This window comes from Nycticebus coucang, chromosome 1 (genome assembly GCF_027406575.1).
Source record: "Nycticebus coucang isolate mNycCou1 chromosome 1, mNycCou1.pri, whole genome shotgun sequence".
Lineage (NCBI taxonomy): Eukaryota > Metazoa > Chordata > Mammalia > Primates > Lorisidae > Nycticebus > Nycticebus coucang.
In genome coordinates, this window is record NC_069780.1 from 30,003,207 (window position 1) to 30,028,916 (window position 25,710).

The window sequence follows — 25,710 nt, forward strand, 5'->3', positions numbered from 1 at the left end:
CTAGACTATTAAAAGTGCAACACTGGAGCATCTGTAAACAAAGGAAGCATATCTGTTTCCCCAGGCATTGAAAAGGAGAGTTCACAAAATCTTAGACATGTAAGAGCTCAAGAGAGCTCTTCCTCTCTGAAATGCACCTGACCAGTACAGAGATGGAGATGAGATAAGAAACCGTAGCAATGAGAAAGAATTAAAAGAGTGAGGGTGGCAATCAACCCTAGATGATTGTTGTGAGTCCGCAACGACGCTGGGACAGACTGTCGAGAATGAAATATCATAAACAGAATTGTGACCAGACTGGCTCAGAAGCCAAGACTTGAAGAGGTAAAGTAGGAGCCAGCAGGGACAAAAATTCGGCCACATTCATCATGAAACCAGACGAGGTGGCAGGGTACCACAGGCCGAGTCCTGCCCAAAGCCTGAAAACAAAATTCAAAAGCTCAGCAATGTCCCCTGAGTAATCCGTAGTCAAAAAGCTCCACTCCTTTTCAAGGAGAGACAACATAAGCACTGCTGTTAGTAGGAAGTGGAATGTTCTAGAAGAGCACGTGGACTGGGAAATAGAAGGGATGCGAAATGTATATACACATGAACACATAAGTAAATATGTAAATATGTATTTCATAATCAAATATACCTACTCTATTTGTATGTACATATTTCATATTCACATGTATTTCAGTCATATACATGCCTGTATATGAACTATTGGAGCTATGTATAATAACAACATGTGTAATAACAACTCTACTCTGACCCTGCCTATCTCTATTTTTTCCACAACAATTATAACCACCTGGCATATTATATATTTATTTGTCCATTATCCATCTACCCTCCACAAAATGAAGCTCCACTGAATCAGAACCTTACCCTATTTTATTGCTTGCTTTATCCTAATTAGTAGAACATTGCCTAGCACCCAGTAGATGCTCAGTTTTATTTGCTGAATGAATGTTTACACGCATGAACCATATATAAGACCATAAATTTACCAGCATTGGTGCTGGCTGTCAGGCTAGACACTGCGACACTAGTTAAATGCAAGGTTCATGGCCCTCTCTTCCATACATAACCAGCTTGACGCAGGACAGAGAAAGTCAGGGAAGCTCCTGCCACCTGCATTTCCAATCCCATGGAAAATGTAACTTCTGTGAGCACTGTTCCTCTGCATTTTATTTTTCTTTCATCGCCCAGCCATTGCCAGAAGCTTTAGCAGAGGGAATTTTTGGATGGCAGCTGTGAAGTATTATGAAAAACACAGTGCCAGATGTAAGGATTTTATTGGCCTTCCACAAGATGGAATTTGTGAAGCCTCATAAAGTCATAGTTAATAAGTTGCCTGCTTTGCCTTTAGGTGTTTTCAGTAGCTCGTAATAGCATTTATTTCAGAAAGTGTGGGAGTTGTAACTCACACATATCTTTTAGCACATTAAGGGTCAAGCAAAAATCATGAGAAAAGACCTTGTTTAGCTTTAGAAAAATTAAAGCCCTCAAAGCATAGAAAGCAATAAAAGATTATTATGTGCCTTTTGTCCGATCTGAGATACATTATAATGAATACCTTATGACAGGTACCACCACAGCTTTCGTTTAAACACCGTTTATTGAATACCACATGTAATATTCGATCAGATCCTTGACATGATTATGTGATCTCCCCTCCAAGGACATTTGGTTCTAATGAAACACTACCTAATAGCTTTAGTGAGAAGAAACAATTAGAAAATTCATGAATTAAGTACTAAAATATGATATTCAACATTATTTGGGGAAAAATAAAACATCTCTGTTTTCAAGATGCCATCAAGAATGTTTGTATTAAAAAAAGAATATTCGTATTAAAGCCCAAAAAAGCAGCTCTTGTATAAGAACCATGACATAAGAATAATTTATGAAGTCTCTTTATTTTTTTATTCTAATATCAGCATCAATCTGTAATCACATAAAATCATACAATATGTGATCAAAAGTATTTATAAAATAGATTCATGGACAAAGAAGATTCCATGTATTAACCATCAGTAGGTTGTGATCTTTCAGATCACTTTTAAGAAGTAGTTATGGATGTGAATCATTAATTCCAAAAATTCTGTGAGTTAGCAGATAAGCGAATTGTGAGCCATGTCCCTGAAAACTTTTTTCTTCACACTTAGTTCTAGTATACATGGTGTGGGAGAACAAATAAAAAGAAAAGAAATGGAGAGGACTGTTTGGCACAGTGTTAGATATTTTCATTTATGAAAAATAGATGCCTTTAGTTAAACTGTAAATGAAGGAGTTCACTGTCATCATTATCGTAATTATCATTATCAGCATCGTGATAAAAAACATTGAGTACTTTACGATGTACCAGGAACATATTAAATGCAATATGAACACATATATACACACATATATTTAAACATATATATACGTTATTAATAGCTCCTTTTATAGTTGAGCAAACTGATGGACAGAAGAGTTAAGTGTTTGGCCAACATCACCAAGCTGAGAGAGCACAGTCAGGATTTAAACCCAGCTATTGGCTCCAGAGTTCATGCTCTTAACCACACTGCTGTATTTCTTTAAAAAGATACAACCTTGCTAATAAAGAAAATCGTTTGGTTCTAATATAGGAAATGATATTATATAGTAGTAGAAATTTGGAATACCTTCTGGTATTGGGGCATAAGAACTAAAATACAAATTCAGAGCTTGGTGCACATTGTCACACTTCACCTGAAGAAGGGTTTTTTTTTTTTTTTTGCTATCATGTAATAGTATAGTCCTTAATTTATGCCAAGAACTAGCTCATCTAGTCTGTGAAACAATTCGAAAAAGCAAGTACTTGTTTTACAGATGAAAACTGGTTCTGAGAAAGATTAAATCATTTGCTGATCATCAGTAGTCAAGAACCACTTTGAATGTAGGTCATCCAAATCCAAATCTGTTCTTGTGATCGCCGCTGTCTTGGTTCTCCCTCCTGAAAACATGGTAGACTTCCCAGCAGAGCCACCAAAAAGTGCCACTAGCTGAGTCCCACCTCAAGATATTCCATTTTAATTAGTCTTAGGTGGGGCCTGGGAATAGGTAGTTGATAAAAGATTCCCACATAAATATAATGTGCATTTGAGGCAGAGAACCACAGCACCATCTAATACTGTTCCTCATCTTAGAATCATCTTTGATCCCAGCCTCTAAAATGCAGTAATCTAGTTTGGACTTTCCAGGATGAGGTAAGCTATGAACAGGAAACTTAAAAGGCTGAAAACCCTACATACTTTCTTACATGAGTTTTGAGATACAAGATATGGATAGTAGATGTGAAATGAATTTCTTTACCCATTCACAAATAATTAAGTGGTTTGGGGTAAGATGTTATATTCATATTTTTCTGGTCTTCATGACAGGTAATTTTTCATAATATGTGATCTGTGTGATTTACTGACCTCTTACTGTATTTTTATCTTTAGTAAATCTGACCCACACTTTTTTAGCTACTGCAGCTCTGATTCATAAAAGTGTAACACTGGGATCAACCGAATCATGCCACATGTGTCTTATCAAACGACAGTGTAGGTGGCAATGAAGACCTGTCACCTGATTATGAAAAAGCACATCTTTGGCCTATATTTGTTTCTTTTTAAAAGTAAAAGAAAAGAAAACATTGAGCTAATGGGTAAGTCAGAAAAAGAATCTTATAAGGGTAAAAAAATATAGTCCCTAAAATAGAGTACCTAACATCTAGATCAGAATGTGTTAGGTATTTGATAAAATGAAAAATTCATATTTGGACAGCCGTTATTTGACCAGATAAAATGAATTAAAAGAAAGAAACACAAATCTGACAACTGTGTTTTAGCCAATGACCCATCAGTAGGCTTTGTGCTGAAGGAGTTGATAATGATTACAGACGACAGCCATAGGTATTGTCTTCATGGACAAATCAGAGCTATAAAGCTAAGTGCTCTGGCCATTTTTGATAGCTAAAAATTCAAAAAGTAAGAAAGAAAACATGGATAAAAAATTGACTGTGGTGGTAGGGGTCAAGGAGACAAGATAATCTGAAATTTAATATGAATTTTAATCTTCTTGTCACAAAACTTAGAAGAAAGAAACTATAAAATGTGGAATTTTACTTTTCCCTATTAATTGCACCTACCAAAAGATAGGTAAAGTCTACCTCTGAAAATGGGAATGTTTCTCCTCTGAAAAGGGGAACAAGTTCTAGAAAATATAATTTCTGGTAACTAAATAGTAAAATAAAGACTTTTCTATTTTAATACCATTAGAAATAGTCACAGCATCATCTTTTGATGTCTTTAAAGTCATAATGGTCATCCTGAACTGTATCATATGATTTTGATTGATTACTAAACTTCGTTGAATTAATTCCAAAATTTCCTCACTTAACTCATTCTCTTTAGAATACCATAGTATTAGTCAAAAATAGAAGATGTGAATTTCAAATTCATTTTTACTACCAACATAAATTTTTAAACTTTCATTCTCATTTATAGAGTAGAACTTTAAGCTGTAGTCATGTACGATTTCTTCATTCAGTAACAAGTTTTGTTTCCTCGACATCTATTACCTTTTACTCTGCTCTGTAAGTGCGGCATCCGTCCATAGTACAGATGGTTTGACAGGGGAAGAAAGGGTTAGGTCGTAGTGTAAAGAGCATTACATGTGGATAAAAAACATGCAAATCTCAAAGCCCTGAGTTATCCTGGATTTGAATATCTGCTTTGTAGACTATGAAGCATGAGCAATGCAACATCCTTTTAGCTTAAGACCTTTATCTGCCTGGTACCCGCTGCCTGTCTCACTGGCTTGACATGAGGATTGTGATATATGTGAAACTGCTTTGAAAAACATTAATTGTTTTATAAATATAGAGAACTATAATCAAGATCTTTTTAAATCATGGAAACTGTATCTCTTCTTATGTGACAGCGAAATGAAGGGCAGTGCTTTGATAAATCACCTATTTGAGAAAGGAGTTGTAGATAAAATTCTGATTGTAGGAAACTCACTTCATGTAGGATCATGAACAAATCATCAACAAAACTTCTTAGTCTCCATTATCCCATCTTTATCAGCTAGTGTGAGTACAGTAGCTGGTAGCTGTATACATTTCTTTAGGTGGATTTAGAAGGAATAGCCAGCCACACTTTAGTTATGTGCTACCAAGAAGACACAGCCCATTAATCTATCAAACTATCTTACTGTGGAACCCGTATGTTCTTACTTGTAACATTTCATCTTAAAAAGGGTGGTTTTTTTTCTTTAGGAAGGCTGGGCCTAAAGCAACATTCTCTGATTGTAACATATCTCCATTTACCCATTTTTATTTCTTGGAGCACGAGAAACATTTCTAAGATGCTTTCACTTTATCTGTATCCAAGCCGAATGTAAAATCACAGCTGTCTCCTGACTCCCAAAAACTACTTAGCTCCTTTTCAAGCAGAGGCCGCAGAATCGTCTTTGTTAAAGCTCACCTGCTTTCTCCGGCCCCTGCCCCAGTACTTTCCGTTAGCACTTCTCCATTGACATCTGTGTGATACGGTTTTGTGATGTCTTGCTTTTGATTTCAAATGTCATTATGGCTGTTTTGCCGTCCCTTGCCCGGCAATTGAGAGCGGGCCTTCTGTTTCCTCATAACTCAGACAACAGCCAATACAGTACTTACCTTGGTGTGTGCTCTACAGAAAGCTTTGGCAAATGGCCTGACTCTGGCTGCCTGACCTGAATGCCGGAAAATGGTGAGGAAACAGGGAAAACTATTCAACTGGGGTTTCCCTGTCGGTGCCCTACAGACAGGCATCTGTTGCTTCCACCCTCTAGCCAGGCTGGGTGACTCACTTTTCCCCAAGCATGATCTGCACCTCCCACATCCACACCTGGATTACTTTGCATTGACTGCTCACCAGGCCCTGCCCCACGTCTCTACCCCTCCTTTTGAATATTTTATTATCTTCCAAAGACGTCCCAAGTACCACCTCCCTGAGGCTTATGCATTTCTTGCAAAATTTTATCAGCTGTCTCTCCTGTGAGTCTAACTCTTGATTTATAGTACTGTTAAGTGATTTGTCATGTTTTCCATGCTTAGTTAATTATTTCCCTTATTATTTTGGCCAACTCTTAAGAGATATTAGCTTCATAACCTTGGGAAAGTAATTTAACCTTGTTCTATCTATTTTGTTTATTCATTAAATGAGGATTACAATGGTAAACCTACCTCAGAAAACTGTTTCGAAATTTAATTAATGAATATAAGTACAAACCTCAGACCAATGTCTGTCAAATAGTAAATATTATATAAATTATTATTATTCATAAATTATTATACCGATTATATATTATAAATGTGGATGTTAACATCTGTGTTTTCTAGAGAAATAGAATTTATCCTTCTTTAATTCCTATTGCCTAACCTAGTTTCTGATATTAATATTTAATAGATTCTCAATATATTTTTTAGAAAGTAAATAAAAAGTTGCCATTGTCATAATTCTCTAAAGATTGAACTTTAGACATTGAGTTGACATTGCTCTAGTTTAATGAATTTCTGAGCAGTTCAACATTTTAGAGAGAAAAAAATTTATAAAACTTCAAAATGTCTTCAAGAACAGGGTATAAAAATTACTTTTCATCCATTCACTTAACTGTTAATAAATGCAAATCTCAACTCATTATTTTACCATTTTAATTACATGATCCATAAAAATGTAAAATTTTTCTATATCTAGATAAAGTGTTAATGTGGAATGCTACGAATCTAGATGACCCAGGCTTTAATGTTATGTTTATATGTGCTAAACCATTCTTGCTTTCTATAGAATTTTACTGTAAACAATTTCAGAGGTACTTTCAGACAAAATGAATAACATTAAATCCACTGTTTATTGTCACATAAATTTTGCTTTGGATTTAAAGAGACTGTTTTAAATTTACACATATCTTATTGTGAAACCATCCTTCCAGTAAATGCCATGGCCATATCTTTTAGAAATAAATAGCTGTCTACCTCTGGAACCAGAAAAATCCCTCTCAAAAGATACGTAAATCTGAAGTTAAACTGCGGTAGGCAAATTTATTTAAACTTCATGTAAAGCTACACATTCACCAGAGTTACTTCCAAATTAAAATGGATATTAGACACACTGATTTCCATAGACTCACTCTGATTACTTTTAGGCTATGGCTATTAAAATAAGGACTTTTTTTAAGTGATTGAAATATCCCTAATAAATCACTTGAGGCTTTAAAATGCTAAGCTATCACTTCACAACAAGAAGTTTGCAATTCTCAGTGGCAGAATGAAGTGGAATGAGGCTGAATGAGGCTCACATTCCAGCGTTTACAGAACATGAATAGCAACAGCCTTAGTGCCTTGGGTTAGGCCCCCACAAAATAAAATTTATTTGCTTATTACAAGTTAAAAATTTGAGATTTCTGGGGCTGGGGAAAACGATATTTTTCTTCCAAAGTGAGCTTATTGGTTTTATTAATTCTCTTCTACTTTGATTTTACATGCAGGTATGGGGGAAGTATATTTCTTGAATAATAATGTTGTTTCTTCTACTAGAAAACTTTTTCATTTTATTTTACTTTAAAGGTACTGACATTTTTCTTTTAGTGTATTCTAGCAGCAATTTATCAAATTTATTCTACTATAGTTTTGGTTATTTTGGTGCATAAAGTATTTTTTGTCTAGGAATAATATTCCTTAAAAAGATCTGTATTTAGGTAAGACCTGAGAGTATACATTCTGCAAATATACCCATCAAAAGAAAAAGCTAAGGGTAATAGGAAAGTTCTTCTGATAACTGATAATAGTGAAATCTGGCGAACTGAGATGAGATGAATGTGGTGCATAATAAATTTACTCCCCTTTATGTAAGTACTTTCTGTATATTTTTATCTATCACAACTCTGTCCTGTAGGAACAGCTACCTATTGAGTTGTTACTGGCCCTCAGATTGAAGGTTCAAGGCCTGGAATTTTATTTATTCTCTCACTATGTCTTCATTGAACTTCTGATTGATCGCTTTTGTCTGTTGCTTTTTTATATTTTAAATATCTGGTCAACAGGAATCGATGCTTCTAATTTTGTATTTGGAAGCTAACGATTATTTCAGCCACATAAACACATACTGGGAAAAGATTTGCAACAACATCTATTATCTAAATATCTTTCTATTTTAATTTATCAAATAACACTTATTTTCTGATACTGAGTAATAAAGAAACTTAAAAGGCCTTTTGTTTCATTTCTTGAATAATACTTATCTAACAACTAAAGAGTATAATCTCCGGGGGAAATTGCTAGGTCCCTAAGTGGTATTTTACATTTGCTTTTGGCTTGGATTGTAGAAGCCACTTGCTCCTCTGTTTTTAGATAAATGTGGTGATGACAATGCTAGTCTTTTATTATTTGGCTTGTTTTTTCACATTTTGTTTTCTTTGACCCTCACTCCAATTATGCAAGCCTCAGAAGAAAGAACCAGAAAAAAAAAAATAAAATAAATAAATAAATAAATAAAAAGAGAAATTCAAAGAGTTGGCTGCTACCAATAGTTGACATAACATAAACCCCAGGGTGCCTCTCTACTAACTTCACTCTGCCGGCTTGGAAACATGTGATTCCATCCGTCATTTACTTTCTATGTGGTTTTCCTCAAATTAAAACATGTTTCTAAAATTTGAATTGATTGGCGTATTCGAAGCAGCATAACAATTTATACTCTTGATATAATGATATTTTGTATTTCCTCTACAGATTTTTGTTAACTTATGATTTCGAAACTAAAGCAGAATTAAAGACTTCAGAATGTTCAATAGCAAAACTTAGTGCCACTGTCTGGTATGTACTGCTGTTCTTATTGTAGGAATAGAAAACCTGAGCTAGGTTCTGAATGCAGCAATCATAGATTCGTGTCTTAAGCCAAGTTCTTTAATTGGTTCTTGACCATTCACTTGTAAACTTTGTATCTCATTCATAGCCAATTTCTTTTTCCCTACTCTTGGCACTTCTGGTATAAAATACCTTTCTGGGTCAGCATCTGTCTTCCCTTGTATCATTTTATGCCAGAAAAAGGCACACTGGTTTTAATATTAGCCTAAACATTTCTTTGTTATAATATCCACATTGTAATATCAAATAAAAGCCATGTGGGAATTAAACCTCTTGTAGAATCATTTGTAAGTCCCTTGTCCCCAACCCTTTTGACATTCAGTTTTTAGAGTGTCTTTATCCATCATAGTCTGCAGAAATGATTCCCTAGGACAATGTCAGTGCATAGCTCTGCTTGATTTTTTATGGTTTAAATGGTCCAACGTTGACCCATGATCACATCTGTCTTGTGATTCATCACACCTAAAAATAGAGATAATTTTTAAAGATTATCTATAAAAATGAGTTCTTTATTTTTAACATTTAAAAAATGTAGAGGTCTTTATTTTTAATCTTAATATCTCAGCTTGACTACAACTGACCTTTACTCAACTTTATAATTGAATATAAATTTGAATGTAAGTATACTTTAGTAATATGAAAAAGGAACAACTTAAAATTACTTCTACAACTAAATAACAATCTGAATGAAGACAATAGAGATAATTATTGATGGTCTTTTATGTGCCAAACTGTGCTGAGTACTTGATACATATCAGACTATATAATTTTCATAAGAACCCTACGAGATAAAGTACACTTTGGCTCATTTTTATATCCAGAGAGGCCAAGAGAGAAGAGTGTGCATAAGCTCATGTAAGTAATAAATAGATGTGTAAGATTCGAATCCAGATCTGTGGATGAAATACCTCAGAGTTTATGGAACCTACACATAAACGATACATGTTTCTACGGGATGTTAAACAGCAATATTAATCAACAGACCATCATCCTGGAAATGCATAGAAATGGATAGAAATATTACGGATATTTCTAATACTCCACAACTAGGGTATGGAAAGGAAACGTTGAGTCCACTCTTCTTATGGAAATTCACATGCTTTGGCCAAAATTGACCTGCTTCTTTGATTGGGTGGCTTTGCTCTGCCTTTTAAATATGGCCTGCTCAGCCTTGCTTTTCTTTGCACAGTTCTTACCAAGAATGCCCACTTTCTTTCCTCTTCCACTAATTCGTTTATTTCTTACTCATCCATTAAGTCAACAAACATGCCTTAGGTGCTAGATGTAGGATTTATCTCTTAGATTCTACTCATCCTTCAAAAACCAGTCTTGGTTATTTCAACTAGAATTACTTCATTTTATTCTCTATTCCACTCTTTAGTCAAACTAAACACCTAAAGGACTATAATTGCTTTAAGCCTTTGATTTTATCAGCTTAATGTTCAGCATCCTGAGAGCATAGGTTACATCTTTGGCATACCTCTAGAAACTTTCCTACTGGTATAGTATTATACACACAAAATAGTGTAATAAATATTTTTGACCGATTGATGTTGGTGGTAATTGTCATGCTTAAAAATGTTAGATGGTATGTCTAGGGCACACACGAAGAGTTTCCCCCATTGTTGCATGTTTTATGAAAATTACCTGCACCAGAGACTCCTTCTCAACATCTTCTTAGAGACGTTTTAATTATGTTCTGAATATCACTTTCGAATCAAGGAAGGTTAACTCAATTCAAATTACTCTGGCTCTTGGCTTTGACTTTTGATTTGTGTAATTACACCCTTCTCGGACTCTCTCTAACGTTTGTCTATCTTTCTTATTCTCCTATTTACTAAACCCCTTCTTTCTGCTCTTTCCTCACTGTTTGACTTCAATTTCTAAATGGCAGGAACAACTCTGTGGCTTTGTTACCAGTGTTACTGTTCAGAAGTGCCTAATACACAATAATCCATTTAATTCTGTGGTAAATTTGTTTAAATTATTTTCATTTTTAGGAAGGAATATAGTAATATTTGAAGAAATATAATTACGATTTGAGATTCAATTGCTTGTATCTAAGCACTTTTGGGGATCTTTATAACTTAATTCTGACCCTTTACCATTTTGCAATTGTATTACATTAGTGGATTTTCACAGTTGACAGTCTTGCTCCTCAAATTAATAGTTCACTTGGCCACGATATAATTAACTCCCTTCTGTTCTCTCAAGTTGGTAAACTTCATCACTTCATAAAGACCTTGGAAGACTCACCATTTTAGAGCCCACATTTCCATATTCCCAGGAGTTTCATGAAGGAACAAAAGAGAATTCAGCTGTAGATTTCCTTTCTTGCCCTCAGGCTTTCATCTCAAATTACATAGGAAAGGTGTTTTTAATCAGTGCCCTCATCTGTAAGTGACAAGAGTTCTTTGGAAAAGTGTCTGGAAAAAGAAACTTGTAGATATTAGAACTGGTTACCAGACATTAAGCTGAACAGAAATTTACTTACATCGTCATATTTGAGTCTTGTCCTCCAGCCTTTGGCATCAAGGCTATAAAAATCTTGCCCACACCCTCTCTGGTATACTTTTCATATCTGCCTTCTCCAGTAAACACTTTTCACCAATTCTCATTGCCCTTCACTTTGGCCATTCAAACAGCCTTCTCTACCTTTTACCCAGAATTACTCTAGAATTATTTTTCTGAAATAAAGGCAGGAATTATTACTTCCCACTTCTTAAGAAATAATGACATGCTCCAAAGTATTTAAAACTCAATAAAGTAAAATCTTAAAGCACCACCACGTCTTCAAATACGTCTCTTCATGCAATGATCCAATCAGCTAAAACCATTCACCAAGTCTTCCGGCTGTTCGTTCATGCTCCTCCACTGACCAGTAATTCGTATCTCTTTTTTCTTTATGGAATAAAACCATATGTGTCCTTTGAGGCTTGGATTGAATACCAACTATTCTGTGGAATTTTCTGTCCTAGCCATACGGTGGAAATTATTGCATATGTCTATCTTATAGCATATTGCAAGTGTATGCATATTTTGAAATGTGTTTTATTTTTCCATATTTACGTTGTCTTCCCTACTAGATGTAAGGTATTGGAGGTTGGGGATCGTGAGACTTTCATATCTGTGTATCTTGCATTGCCTGATGCAGTGTGCTGTGCATGTGAGCTCTGAATCCCTTGCCTATAATAAAGCACTACTTCTCCGGCATCTTTAATTCAGTTTTCAAAAAACGAATCTTAAGCACTGTTACCCAATATCCCTACTTTACATTACAGTTCCTTAAAAAACTCAATACACTGTACCTTCAAATCTTTACTCCAGTTTAACTTTTTAAGATTCTACAAGCCAGTATAAATTCACACCATTCCATTTTAATTCCCCTCATGAGGGTCAGCAGTGACTTTTATTGGAAGATATGATGAGTTATTTTCAGAGCTGTGCTTTTCCACTCTTGATCCACAGAGAATCCTCTCCCTTAGTTTTTCTGATCTAGCTCACTCCAGGTTTTTTTCTTTTTTCCCTTTGCTTCCATGACTGTAACTTTTTTCTGAATCCTGGAATCTAGTCCTCAGAAGAGTTTAGAGGTAAAGACATGTCTAGGGGTGATCAGAATAGAGATGTGTGTTAAAGGTAGCAGAATGAATAAAATCAGTCAGGAATATATTCTATGAAAAGAAAAGAAAGACAAGGATAAACGTAGGAAAACCCAGTTCATACAGTGAATTGGCCAGTACAGACCATAGACTACATCTAAAAGCAGCTTTTGCTTGAAAAAATACCCAACCTATTACATTTTTAGTGTGACACATTGTTTTAATATTGAATCAGCATATGATTTAGTACTAAAATACCTATATGCCCCCAGTATCAGTGTTGATACCTCACAGATGCAACCACAACTATGTTGAGTTTGAAACAAACACTGTCAATATAGGGCTAGAATGTCGTTCAAAGTGGCAGGTGCCCAACGGTAGTTAGAACTGCCTCATGGGCATAAATCGAGGCCAAGAGCTGTCAGCACTGGGACCAGGGACCCTGTGGGTCACCACCTTGACGGGTGGGCTGGAGGGTGGCCACAGAGTGAGAGAAGGGCTGGAATGAACATAGGTCAGAATGAGAGATGTGCCAGTTACAGAAGCCAAACTTCCATCAGTGCTTTGAAGGCTAACCATTTTCAATTCTTTTGTCCTAAGCTTGAGGGAATAGGTTTCAACAGGACTGCTGTTCGTTTGTATGAAATACAAGGATGAAGCCATCTCTTGTCCCTCTGGCATCTATTCCTCCATCTTTACCAGATTTGGCCTTGGTGGTGACAATCAAAAACTTGAATTTCTAATTGTGCCAAAGAAGACTTCATTCACCTATGCATAGGGTCTTTTTACCACTAATGAAGATTATGTCTGAAAAAGCACAGCATAATATACTCAGGTTATTCTGATGAAATATTTACCCATACCAAGGAAAACATCCACTTTGACTTTCCCTGAGTTAAACAGCTCCACTTCTATTTTATTCTTCTTCTTTCCTCTCCCAACTGTGGATGGAGCTCCTATTTAATTTTTTACTCAGCATTTTAATTCCTATAATATAAACAGAAACTTTTATGGGAAATCATATGAATCTGCCTTTAGGCCATATCCCTAGATGGCCTAAGGACACACACTGAAGCTCAGATACCACACTTTCACAACATGCCTTGAAAATTTTATTTCAGGGAATTCTATGTTTCTTGTTTTTCATGGCTTTATTTTAATATTGGTCATTATTCTTAGCATTTATTAAGAATAATCTTTATTATTTTCATTTGAATATCATCTAATGTTCTTTAGTGTATTCATTTGTGGTGAGATTAAATCTCACAAGGTCAATTTTTCCTTCTTCAGACATATGTTTGTCTTCCTATCCTCATCCCACAGACTACCATGTGCTTTGAAAGCTGGTAAGATCATTTCAGATCAACACTGTGGAAAATTGGGTAAGAGTTGGGCCAATTAGAGTCTCATAAAATGATTTAGATACCTACTGCCATGTGAAGATTGTTTTTATTCACGTCCTCAAAATAAGAATATTATGATCAGTTTGTACAGGACCAGATGCCAAAGCCATGTGGAGCTTTATATACCCCAATCAACAACAAGTTCTCTTTTCAGCTTATCTTTGTTAATGTATGATTTTAATCTCATTAAACATTATGGATTTCAAGGACTATCTATGGGTCAAAATATTACATTAAGCCTGTTTAACTAGCAGACTTTTATCATTTAATCTTGACCTTTCATTTAGAGAAGTGAGACTCAGTGTGAGTACCAAGATAATTCTTTTAATACAGTCTCCTCACCCAAAAGCAAATGAATAAGGTTTTTGCCTTGATTATATATTTCTTGATTCTGTACTTCATCTATAAAGATTGAGTTTATTGTAGTGAAATAAAATATTATATTCTAATCATTTTGTCTTCCTCTTTCAATTGAAAAATTAAAATGTGATATTTTTGAGAGTGGGAATTGTATCTATTTTTCTTTTTTATATTTCAGATTAGTATGAAGGTGAATACAATCTGGTTACATTGTTTGCATTTGTAAGGTTGTTTATAGTTAACAGAGTATTTAGCATGCAATAGTTCTACAAAAATAGTTGGCAAGTGACTAAAGAAAGTCAAACTCCTGTCTCAGACTAAGAAATCATGCTGGCTGAAAAGTAGATGTCTATTTTATGTAATGAAGGAAATTCCAACATATACATATTACATTTATTGAGCACTTGTTGTGTGATGCATGTGATGTGGGTTTTCCATACACTATTCTAGCTTAATCGTGCCAGCAAACTGGTGATATATTTATTACGGTCTACGTTTTTCATGGTCAAATATTGAAGCTTAATATCTAAGAGTCTCACCCAGTATCACACTGCTAATAAATAACTGAGCTGTGATTTATTCTAAAATTGACTTCAAAGTCTATGCTTAGCCCACAGTACCACACAGCCAATAATTAAAAAGATTAGATATCAGAATGCCATGAAACTTGTCTCTGAAGCCATCATTGATTTTATTAAAGCATTATTAACACATCATTAGATCTAGCATGCTTTTCAAAATAAATATGATTATAAGTTAAGGAAGCCAAATAAGAAGCATTTGTTTTTTAGCACAAATATTTGTAATGATCGTCTTCTCCTATTCTTAAGAAAACAATTAGTTTCTGCCTAGCCTGATTCTACAAAGTATGGATTGCACATAATATTTGCAAAAGTGCTCATATTAGTCAAATAGCTTTTTTTTTTTTTTAATTGGAGGCAGGTCCCTGTCACACATTCTTGGGATTGAGATTTATTTTTTTGTACAAATGTCATATGGCTTAAGTTATGATACAATAATTGGCTCCATTAGGTTTTAACCTCTGTATATTCACTTACATTTTCCCAGTGTCTCTTATTAATTCATAGTGATATCGAGCTCATAATGACCAAGATTGTGAATGATATGTAAAAAGTTTGCACAATTCCTGAAGTCTTTGAAAACCATTTATGTTATAAAATTAGTAAGAAAATTCCTGGAACTGGTTTTGAGAATACTATGGATTTTAAAAAATATATTCTTATCTTATGAAATATGTAGGTCAGGCTAATTGGAAAAAAAGAATAGCTATATCAAACAATGATTCTAATACTAAAGATACAAATATTAATCATGTCAACCCGTCTTGAAAAAGCTACATGATTTTTCAGGTAAGCATTCAGTGGAAATCCTATGTAAGGGAAAATCCTATGTAAGTATAAAATGAGTTACTACATCAGAATCACCAAAAAAAAAAAATGCTTAAAAGATGTTTACTTTCGAAATTCCAATAAGAAATCGGGGCTGTGGTTTTTCTCTAGATAACAACAGAGTTTTGTAAATTTAAAAAAAAAAAAATCAATGAGTTTTTCTGGGCTCTCCTTGGCCAAAGTGGGCAATAAACTAAATTGGTGAAACTTGGCATGCAGGTAAATATTCTTGCATACCTAAGCTGTAAATGTATAAATTCTTTAATATGGATACTTATAATGTTAGTTTTTATTTCAAAATATTAAGGGGTACCAATGTTTTGGGTTCCATGGATTGCTTGTGTAATGCCTAAGTCCCGTCTGTTGGTGTGCCCATCCCATAAATAATGTTCACTGTGCCCGTTAGGTAGGTTCCTGCCCCTCCCTGCCTGCCCTCCCCCTGTTTGATTCTCACCAAGCTGCACCTCCCTCTCTGCACACATGCTCTCTGGCTATTCAGACTCTTTTCTGGTTTCAAATGAAGCATAGAATTATTTTTTTCTAGTTCTGTAAAGTATGACCTTGGTAATTTGATGGAGGTTGCATTAAATTTATAAATCTCTTTAAGTTGTATGGGCATTTTAATAATGTTGATTCGACGTATCCATCAGCATGATATATTTTTCCATTTGTTGATATCCTCTGTGACATCTTCCCTCAGAGTTCCATAGTTCTTCCTGTAGAGGTCTTTCACTTTCTTGATAAGATACATTTTTAGATATTGTATTTTCTTTGCAGCTGTTGTGAATAGCATTGAGTCTTTGATTTGACTCTCAACCTGGCTGTTATTTGTATGTAGGAATATTACTGGTTAATATACATTGATTTTATATCCTGAAATCTTGCTAAATTTATTTATCAATTCCAGTATTCTCCTGATGGAATCTTTGTAATTTTCTAGATACAAGATGATACCATCAGCAGGAGTGACTGAGTGGACCTCTCCTTTCACACTATGGTTAGGTTTTATTTCTTTCTCTTGCCAGATTGCTCTGCCTAGGACTTCCACACTATGTTGAATAGAAGGGGCGACCATGGGCATTTGGTGCTTTTTCTTCTAGTTCTTAGGTGGAGTTCTCTCAACTTTCCCCCACTCAGTATGATGCTGGCTGTGGGTTTGTCATTTGTGGCTTTTTTAATTTCTGCAATATGTTCCTTCGATGCCTAGTTTGTTGAGTGGTTGTTTTAATCATGTAAGAGCACTGGAGTTTTTTTGAATGCTTTTTCTGCATCTATTGAGATGACCATATGGTCTTTGTTTTTGCTTCTGTTTATGTGGTGAATCACATTTCTTGAGTTACATATGTTGAAGCATCCTTGCATCCCTGTGATAAAAGCCCGCGTATCCCTGGTGAACTCTTTCTTCCTTTCCTTTCCTGTCCTGTCCTGTCCTGTCCTACTATTTTGTTAAGGATTTTTGCATCTGTAGTCATAAAGGATATTGGTTTATAGTTTTCTCTTTTGTTATGTTCTTTCCTGACTCTGGTATTAAGGTCACACTGGCTTCATAAAATGAGTTGGGGAGGAGTCCCTCCTTGTCAGTATTATGGAATCATTTCTGTAGTATGAATACCAGATCATCTTTGTAGGTTGATAGGAGTCAGCTGCGAATCCATCTTGTCCAGGGCTTTTTTTGTTGTTGGGAATTTCTTATTACTGTTTCAATCTAACAGTTCATCACTGATCTGGTTAGGAGTTCTATTTCTTCCTGGTTGAGTCTTGGAAAGTTGTGGGTTTTCAGGAATTTCTCCATTTCCTCTAAGCTCTCAAGTTATGTGCATAGAGATTTTCATAGTATTCCTAAATGATGTTTGTATTTATGCAGATTCATCTGTAATATCTTCATTTTCATTTATGATTGAGCTTACTTGGGTCCTTTTTCTTCTGTTACTTATTAAGCAGCAAGAAGTTTGTCAATTTTATTTCTCTCTTCAAAGAACCAACTTTTGGTTTCATTAATCCTTTGTATTACTTTTTAGTTTTCCAATTCATCACAAAGAATGCTCCTAATTTTTAAAGGGACATTCCAAATGCATAGCACATAGCCTAATCATTTCAACGAATTGTATTAAGAACAAAAACATAAGTCATTTGACTAATCAGTTGAAGGTCATGGTTAAAAAAACATGACCTGTGTCAAATGCAGCAAAGCTCCATCCCTTTCCCCAGGTACTTTTGTACAAATAGAACTGACACTTTATTGCTCCACTTTCTCAGTGAACATCATTACACTCACAATCATACACTCCATGTCACCTTCAGGTATTGTAAACAAAGACTGGACATTCTGGGCAATAAGATTTCTGCTCTTTCCCAGTGAACTTTTTGTTCTAAGAACATATAACGGAACAGATTTCAGAAAGACAAATAAACAGAAATACCTTTACTCAGTTTCGTTTTTCTCTTTAAAGATGGAGAGAAAACGCTTTGTCATTTTATTGTCTTTCACTGTATTGTAATACTTAATGTAATTAAGCATATCTTTTGAACTATAAAAGATACCGAAGTGTTAAAAGAGAGCAAAACTCATAGTTTTTAAGAAAAATAGTTGTGTCTAATTTTATTTGGAACTTCTTTATTACACCTAAACTTTGCGATTATCTTTCCCTGTATTTTAAAGTAGTTGCAATACATTTCATTTTAAAATCAAGTTATTGTTTATTACAAAATATTCTGTTTCCCCAGTTACACTTTTAGTACTTTTAGTCATTGGGTACTTATGTATTATACGAGAACTGTATAATAATGAAGTATTTAAATAAAAACTTAAAAATTTCTTGTTTCCATGGGCATCAAATACAGATTTATTAAGATTAATGCATGTTGTTGAAAATTACATTCTTTTTTTCAGATCCAAGAAATTGGAGGAAATAATGAGCAAGAAAATGATTATGAACAGGACATTGTCTCATTTTCCACATATATTCCTTGTAAGTTTTCCATATGTTATATGTATAAATGACTTTTATGGTGTGTGTAACTGGAAAAGAAAGAGTGAAGAGAATGTGAAAAGGCAGTTAACTGAATGTCTTTAAATGTCCATAATGTCTTTATACTACAGTAGAGACACCGCCACATTGTACTGCTAATTTAAATACTTGGAGTAAGTTCTAGGTTTCATAATCAAACACTACCCAAAGAGAATGCAGAGAATGCACAGGACCAGTTGATATAAAATCTCTTTTTTGGCAACTGTTTTTTTTTTTTTTTTTTTAGTTTTGTTTTGTTTTCTGTTTTTCAAAACATAACCACAGTCTTTGCAAGCCTCCGTTTTCTCAGTTATGAAATGAGATGGGTTAGACTAGGATGTTCTCTAAGGTCCTGCCAGCTCGAAGAGTTGTAATTCTGTATTCTCATGTCTGAAGACTAATGAAGAGTATTCCTACATGTATATAAATGCTCCCCCTTGGTTAGTAACGGGCTCAATGTCTTTACTAGTGATGACGGGGATCACAGACACACTATTTTTGAAAACCCTAAGTCCCACCATTCCCAAACCTCTCTATGTGCTGACTTTCCCAACTCAGTAAGTGAAAATTCCTTTCTCCTTTTTTTTCAAGTCAGTTCAAATTCTTGGATCTACCCTTGGCTTTTTACTTTTCTACCTCCCCCATATTCAATTTGTCATAAAATACTATCACCTTCAAAATGTTGCCAACATTTAACCATTTCTGTCCTCATTCATTATTTTTGATTCCAGTCTGCACTATTATCAGCTCTTCTCTGGATTATTGCAATATCACAGCAGAGAAAGAAAGGCTAAATATCTTCTAATGCTTAGGATAGGCTCTCACAACTAAGGATTATCCAAGTCTAAACTAGTCCTACTGTTAAAGACTCTATAATAGCACCTTGCCCATTTGGTGTCCTTCATTTTCTGTGCTTTATGAAGGAAATAATCACGCTTCTCTTCCAAATCCTCCAACACTTTCCCGTTGTACTCATAATCCTCATCTTCACCTACAAGTCCCTAAATAATCTTTTTGGTCCCATCCCTGACTCCACCCTTGCTTGTTCATGGCCATAGTGATATGTCACACACCGAGCTCCTCTGCACACTTCCTCCATATATCCACATGGCTAGCTTCATCATTTCTTCCTTCATAAATATGACCCCCCTCCTCTACAATTGCTTTTCATTTCTCTTTTCCCGTGTTATTCTTTAATGCACTTATCAACATTTAGCACTATATTTTATTAATCTGGTTGTTGTTTAATTGCCTGTCTTCTCCTTCTAAAATATACACTTAAGGAGATCAGAACTTTTTTGTTTATTGTTTTTGTTGTATCCCCGACATTAATAACAGTACATAGTCAGTTAAATGTTAAAGTCAGTTAAACATTATTGACCAAAGTCTTTCAAATGACAGGCTGACCTACAAATCAAAATTAAATGCAATCAAATGATTTAACTAACACACTTAGTAAATACCTTAAAACATTATTGTGGAATACCCCAAAATGCTAAGTATTACATTAATGAATTAATGTACCACATTTGAAAGTTGTATAGCTTATCATTTTAACGACAATAAAAATGGTAATAAAGGCCATCGTTAACAATGACCACATATTCTTGATCATATTTAATTTTCAAAAGAATTGACCATAATAAGAAAAAAATGTTCAGTGTTTTGTAAAGAAAAATCTCATCTCTACCATTTGGAACTGTGAACTCTCTGATGTATGAAACACACTAAGGTCCCAGGCTTTTCCTTGAGACAGGGAGTGAACACCAGCAATCAGCAGGTTTTCATTACTGTGAAACATGCTATCCCCCACTGACCCACTAAACCCGACTTTACAGGGCTGCATTTCCCGTCTGGGTGTATTTGACAAGTAGAGTGGAGCGACTGTTGCTTACTTAGTGTTGAGAAATACTAAATACATAAAAGAAAGTGTGGCTAAAGATAATTTCCTACATTATGAATGTAATTCCAAGTTAACTGATTTGCCCAGAAAGAACAGTGAAGTCTCTTTGCTAGCCTGAGCAGTAATTTTTCAGTCATTCCATCATCTACCCATCAATATCTCAAGACATTCTTTTTTTTTCAGGCTCAGGTTTTTTGTGTGGGGTAGAAAGATGGATGAAATCTGTGTGCATAGATTGTGCAAAAATGAATGTCCATCCGCTCTGCCCAGTCTGGTAATTAAAGAATCTTGGTTTGGTTTTAATACTGGAAGCATTGTCTTTTTTCTCACCTGAAAAAGAAAAATAAAAAAGAATTTTATATAGTAATATGTGTACCATTATGGGCAGGATTTGTTCACATGATTCATTTTTCTCCCACTGGAGAAAATGTCCTATCATGTAATTCTTCATTAAAAACATCCTTCTCTACACTCTGATGTTTGAGGATATTTAGCTATATCCTACTTTAGCAACATTTCAATACAATTATTTGCATTGACAATGGCAATTTGCATAATCTGAAGTCTGTTATGGGGGTAGTCTGTTGAGGCATTCCAAAAGCCTGTTTTAAATATTTTTGAATCTTTTATTTAGAGACATTTTATCATAAAGAATATTCAATGTAAGTTTTTGAAGATGTAGTTGCTGTTATGATTTCCTCTTTCTACTTTCTTCCTGAGTGGTTAAAGAGCACTTCCTGTGTGTGATATAAATGCAAATGATGTCAATGGTTCTTTCAGTGGAGGAAATTTGAGTTATTTGGTTAAATTTGGGATAGAATGAATTTTATACGGGAGAGAACTGAACTTCAGAAAAATTTACCTACTATTGGTGATTTAGATACCTTCTCCATCAAAAAATATTATTCTTTGTCCCAAGTAATGTTTTTAAAATTAATGTAGTATCTGCAACCAATTTTTTATAATACATTATAAAATTATTGTGGCATTTATAACAACACGCATAATAGATCCATATTAAAATTATAACTAAGTAAAAGTCAGAGATTAATTTGCAATCATTGTTTATAAGCAAGTCAAGGTTTATTTCTTCTTCCTAATCTTTACCTTTCCTATCACTTAGTACTTATTTTATTGGATCAGTTATACTGTTTTGTAAGAAAAATGTAATGATATGTCAGATATAGGTGAATCTGCTCAAACAATAACTCTAAAGAATTATAATTCATTACATGCATGACTGTGTCACATACTGATGTAGCCAGAAATAATGCAGCTTTGACTGTTAAAAGCCCAGATGGAAATGACTGTTCACTTAAAAGTGCATTTGACAGCTCTCCGCTATATCAGGTCATAAAAGTTTTATTAATGGTACTACTATTTTTTTACAAATTTACAAATATGAAATGCCTCTCGATGGAGTGTTTAAATGAAGTCATGCAATCTTTATCACAAACAGCCACAGAGCACCCGGGATTTCATCACCCAGGTGGGGAGATGCACACACAGAGTGCAGAGGGCACTGAGGCCCTTGATACTCCACGGAAAGAAAAAGAGAGCGGATCGGATGAGGAGGCTGCACACAGCTCCCCAGAGGCTGGCAGTGGGAGTTCTGAGGACCAGTACGATGACTTGTATGTGTTCATTCCTGGAGCTGAGCCAGCAGGGACTTCAGGAGAGCCACTTGTGAGCAGCAGACCACCACTCCCCCCACCGCGACCCATACCCACCACCTTCCAACTGGAAAAAACCAACTTCAATGTACAAGGTAAGTTTCAGATTAAAATAAAAACGCTTTATAAAAAGGTTGATAAAGGGATGTATAAGGGAATTTATACAGAAAAGATGAGCCTTTGAAACCAAGAGCAACTTTTCCCTTGTTCTTTAATAACTAGGGTCTGGGAAATTAAAAAAGGAGACACCTCTCTCGAGCCCTCCCTTCCTTCCTTCTTTCCTTCTTTTCTTCCTTTCTTCCTACCCTCCCTCTGTCCCCATCCTTTCATCCAAAATAAACTCTCATTTAAGAAAGTGAAGAAATAAAATTTGGAAGGAGTCTGTAGTTCTTCATATAAAATGAACCCGTGATATCCCGTGGAAAAGAAAATGACAACATTGCTTTTTAAAAGCGCTATTCATCTTTAGCCAAGAAGGAAAGGCTAATGTTTATGAACAATTTGCAAATGACCTTGGGCACTACTCTCATTTGGTAGCTGTAGGAGAACAAAGTAGTGACAGGTTTACCCAACCCTGCCCTGAGATCAAAGTCTACTGCCACATGGAAGCGCGGTTAACACAGCTGCCCTTGCACCTGAACCACGTGCAGAAACCAGAGCATGCAGGGCAAGGGTAGCAAGTACCATCTTCAAGCCTGGCGAGCGTGACGAGCTTCCACACTGGCCTTCTTTGCCTGGAGTTGACAACAACCTGAAAAACTTCCAGCTCCAGTCTCACTCTTCCAGTCACTAATTATCATGCACATTTGATCATTATTTTATGTTTGCTTTCCATATTCATAAAATGTTCTTATGAAAAAAAATTCCATTACCAAACCCCCATTTGTCAGTGTACTTTAGTTGTCACATCCTAGAAGGCTACAAAGTACATAAATACTGTTTGGAAAAGTGAAGTTTGTAGTAATGAAATTTATCATTTGTATCCTTGAGGATCATCTCTGCTAAGGCTCATATTTATCAACATAAGTCTTGCTAAGGTTATGCAATATATTTAGGGATGGGAAATATTGCTTAACGGAAAGTATTGAAATCTAATGAACACTCCTGATTCCTGCATGCATTCATTCAACAGATATTGTTGATTACCAACCAGGTTCAAGCTCTTACAGACACCTCAATGAAGTAGATATGCTAATGTTTTAGGAGGAAGAAAACATAGTACCCTGACAACGAAATACTGGGATTTTTTTTTTCATTTTTTCAGATTTGAATAATTTTATGTAATAAAAGTAATTATTAAGTGCAGTGGCTCACGCCTGTAATCCTAGCCACTCTGGAAGGCCGACGAGGATGGATTGCCTGAGTTCAGAAGTTTGAGACCACCCTGAACAAGAGCAGGACCCTAGCCCTAAAAATAGCTGGGCATGGTGGCAGAACCTGTAGTCCCAGCTACTCGGAGGCTGAGTTAAGAGGATGACATGAGCCCAAGAGTTTGAGGTTGCTGTGAGCTATGATGCCACAGCACTCTACCAAGGATGACAAAGTGAGACTCAAAGCAAGGTTGTCTTCTGTCAGATTAAATCTCAAAAAGGAAGTGATCTTGAATCATGTTTTTCTCCAATGTAAGTTTCTGTCTATGATACGTTGGTTAGCAGATCTAAAACTCTTCTTCCTGGAGTGTTCATCAGATATCTAAGACCAGAAACGCAATCTCAGATCACCAATCTCTTGAAAACTACAAAATGTAAAAAGAAAAATAAAACAAAACCCACTCCTTTTATTTCAAAACTACATTTTATATGCAGTTTTCCTTTTTTTTTTTTTTTGCAGTTTTTGGCCAGGGCTGGGTTTGAACCTGCCACCTCTGGCATATAGGGCCAGCGCCCTACTCCTTTGAGCCACAGGCACTGCCCTGCAGTTTTACTTTTTATCTCATCTTTTCATAGACCTGATATTGGAAGTGAGTGTGAAATAAAATACAGACATTTCTTCTTACAGTTGTTAGACAAAGGTCTTTAAAAATAGGGCTCCAAGCTATCACTTATTTCCTGCCAGAGACATTGCACGGGTTTTTTGATATTAGCTAGCAATACCTTCAGGAATTATTCTTTAAGTGTGGCTGTGCCAGGCATAGTAGTGTATAGCCTAATCTAAGCTACTCCAAAACGCTGAGGTGGGAAGACAGCTTGAGCCCAGGAGTTCTAGGTTACAGTAACTGTGTTCATACCACTGCTCTCCAGCCCTGGTAATATTATGAGACCTCATCTCAAAACAAAATGAAACAAAAACGTAGCTTCTACCAGCACTCAAGCTACTGAAAAGATAAATAAAAGTCCATCTCTTCCATGTCCTATGCATCAAATTCTTCATAATGGATTCGTGGACTTAGTCATTGGAGAAATTAATAATAGAGAACACCATGGAACACTTTGAAGTTCACAAAGAGCCCATTGTCTTTTTTTTTCCACACAACAATTCTGAAAAGTATCTATTGGATAGCTCTTTGACTCAAACCCAAGACCACAGAGCCTACAATTAGAATGTGTCAAGGGCCTCAAAGGGACTTCCTTAGGACTCCTCTTTTTTACATACTCTTACCCCAATTACTTTAAACGTTGAAATTATGGAAGTCATTTATTTTAATGTTTATTTATTAATGTACCACTTGAATTGGGAAGGCTCAAATCCCACCCTTAACTTAAAAGCATAATCAGACACTTTGGAAAATAAAAAGTTAAATGTATATTACCAGTAAAAACCCAAAGTTAAAAATAGCTGGGAAGAGGGGTAAGTGGGGAAACAGTTAACAATTCAGGAAATCAGTTAATAAAAGTAATGGAGCTGATACATTCCACTAAAAATGAAACACTGTAAAAGTGGTTCCCACACACTTAATCTGGGTTCACCTGTGATGCTGTCAGTGAAAAAGAAGTCATAAAGTCAAAATCTTCACAGGGAAAAGGCAAGTTGTGGTTGATTTTTAAGGTTTGGCAAGGAATGTAGATGATTAATACTTAGGTTGAACTAACTAAAACAATAGGATTTAAACCTCTGTTGGGAAATTATCTTGGCTTCTCCTCATAAACTTACCTATAACAGTTACTGAATCTTGTTATAATAATTATCCTTTCATTAAGCCCTACTATTTATTTTTTCCCTTCACTTCTAGTTTTTTCACTAAAATCCCCATAAGTAAACAACTTTTTAAGTCAGATTCTTACTCATCAAAGAGCAAATTGAAAAAAGAAAGGAAAGAAGGGAGGGAGGGGAGAAAGAAGGAAGGAAGAAGGAAGGAAGGAAGGAAGGAAGGAAGGAAGGAAGGAAGGAAGGAAGGAAGGAAGGAAGGAAGGAAGGAAGGAAGGAAGGAAGGAAGGAAGGAAGGAAGGAAGGAAGGAAGGAAGGAAGGAAGGAAGGAAGGAAGGAAGGAAGGAAGGAAGGAAGGAAGGAAGGAAG

At 35.3% G+C, this 25,710-nt stretch overlaps 1 protein-coding gene across 3 annotated transcripts in view; it reads left to right on the forward strand.

The window, feature by feature from the left end:
- The window catches only part of BANK1 (B cell scaffold protein with ankyrin repeats 1), a 282,885-nt gene that overhangs the window by 211,681 nt on the left and 45,494 nt on the right, over positions 1–25,710 (forward strand). For all 3 annotated transcript variants that reach the window (XM_053557383.1, XM_053557456.1, XM_053557534.1), the window contains exons 8-9: positions 18,564–18,642; positions 22,044–22,352. In XM_053557383.1, the coding sequence (XP_053413358.1) occupies positions 18,564–18,642; positions 22,044–22,352 (388 nt within the window). The remainder of the gene's footprint in view (positions 1–18,563; positions 18,643–22,043; positions 22,353–25,710) is intronic.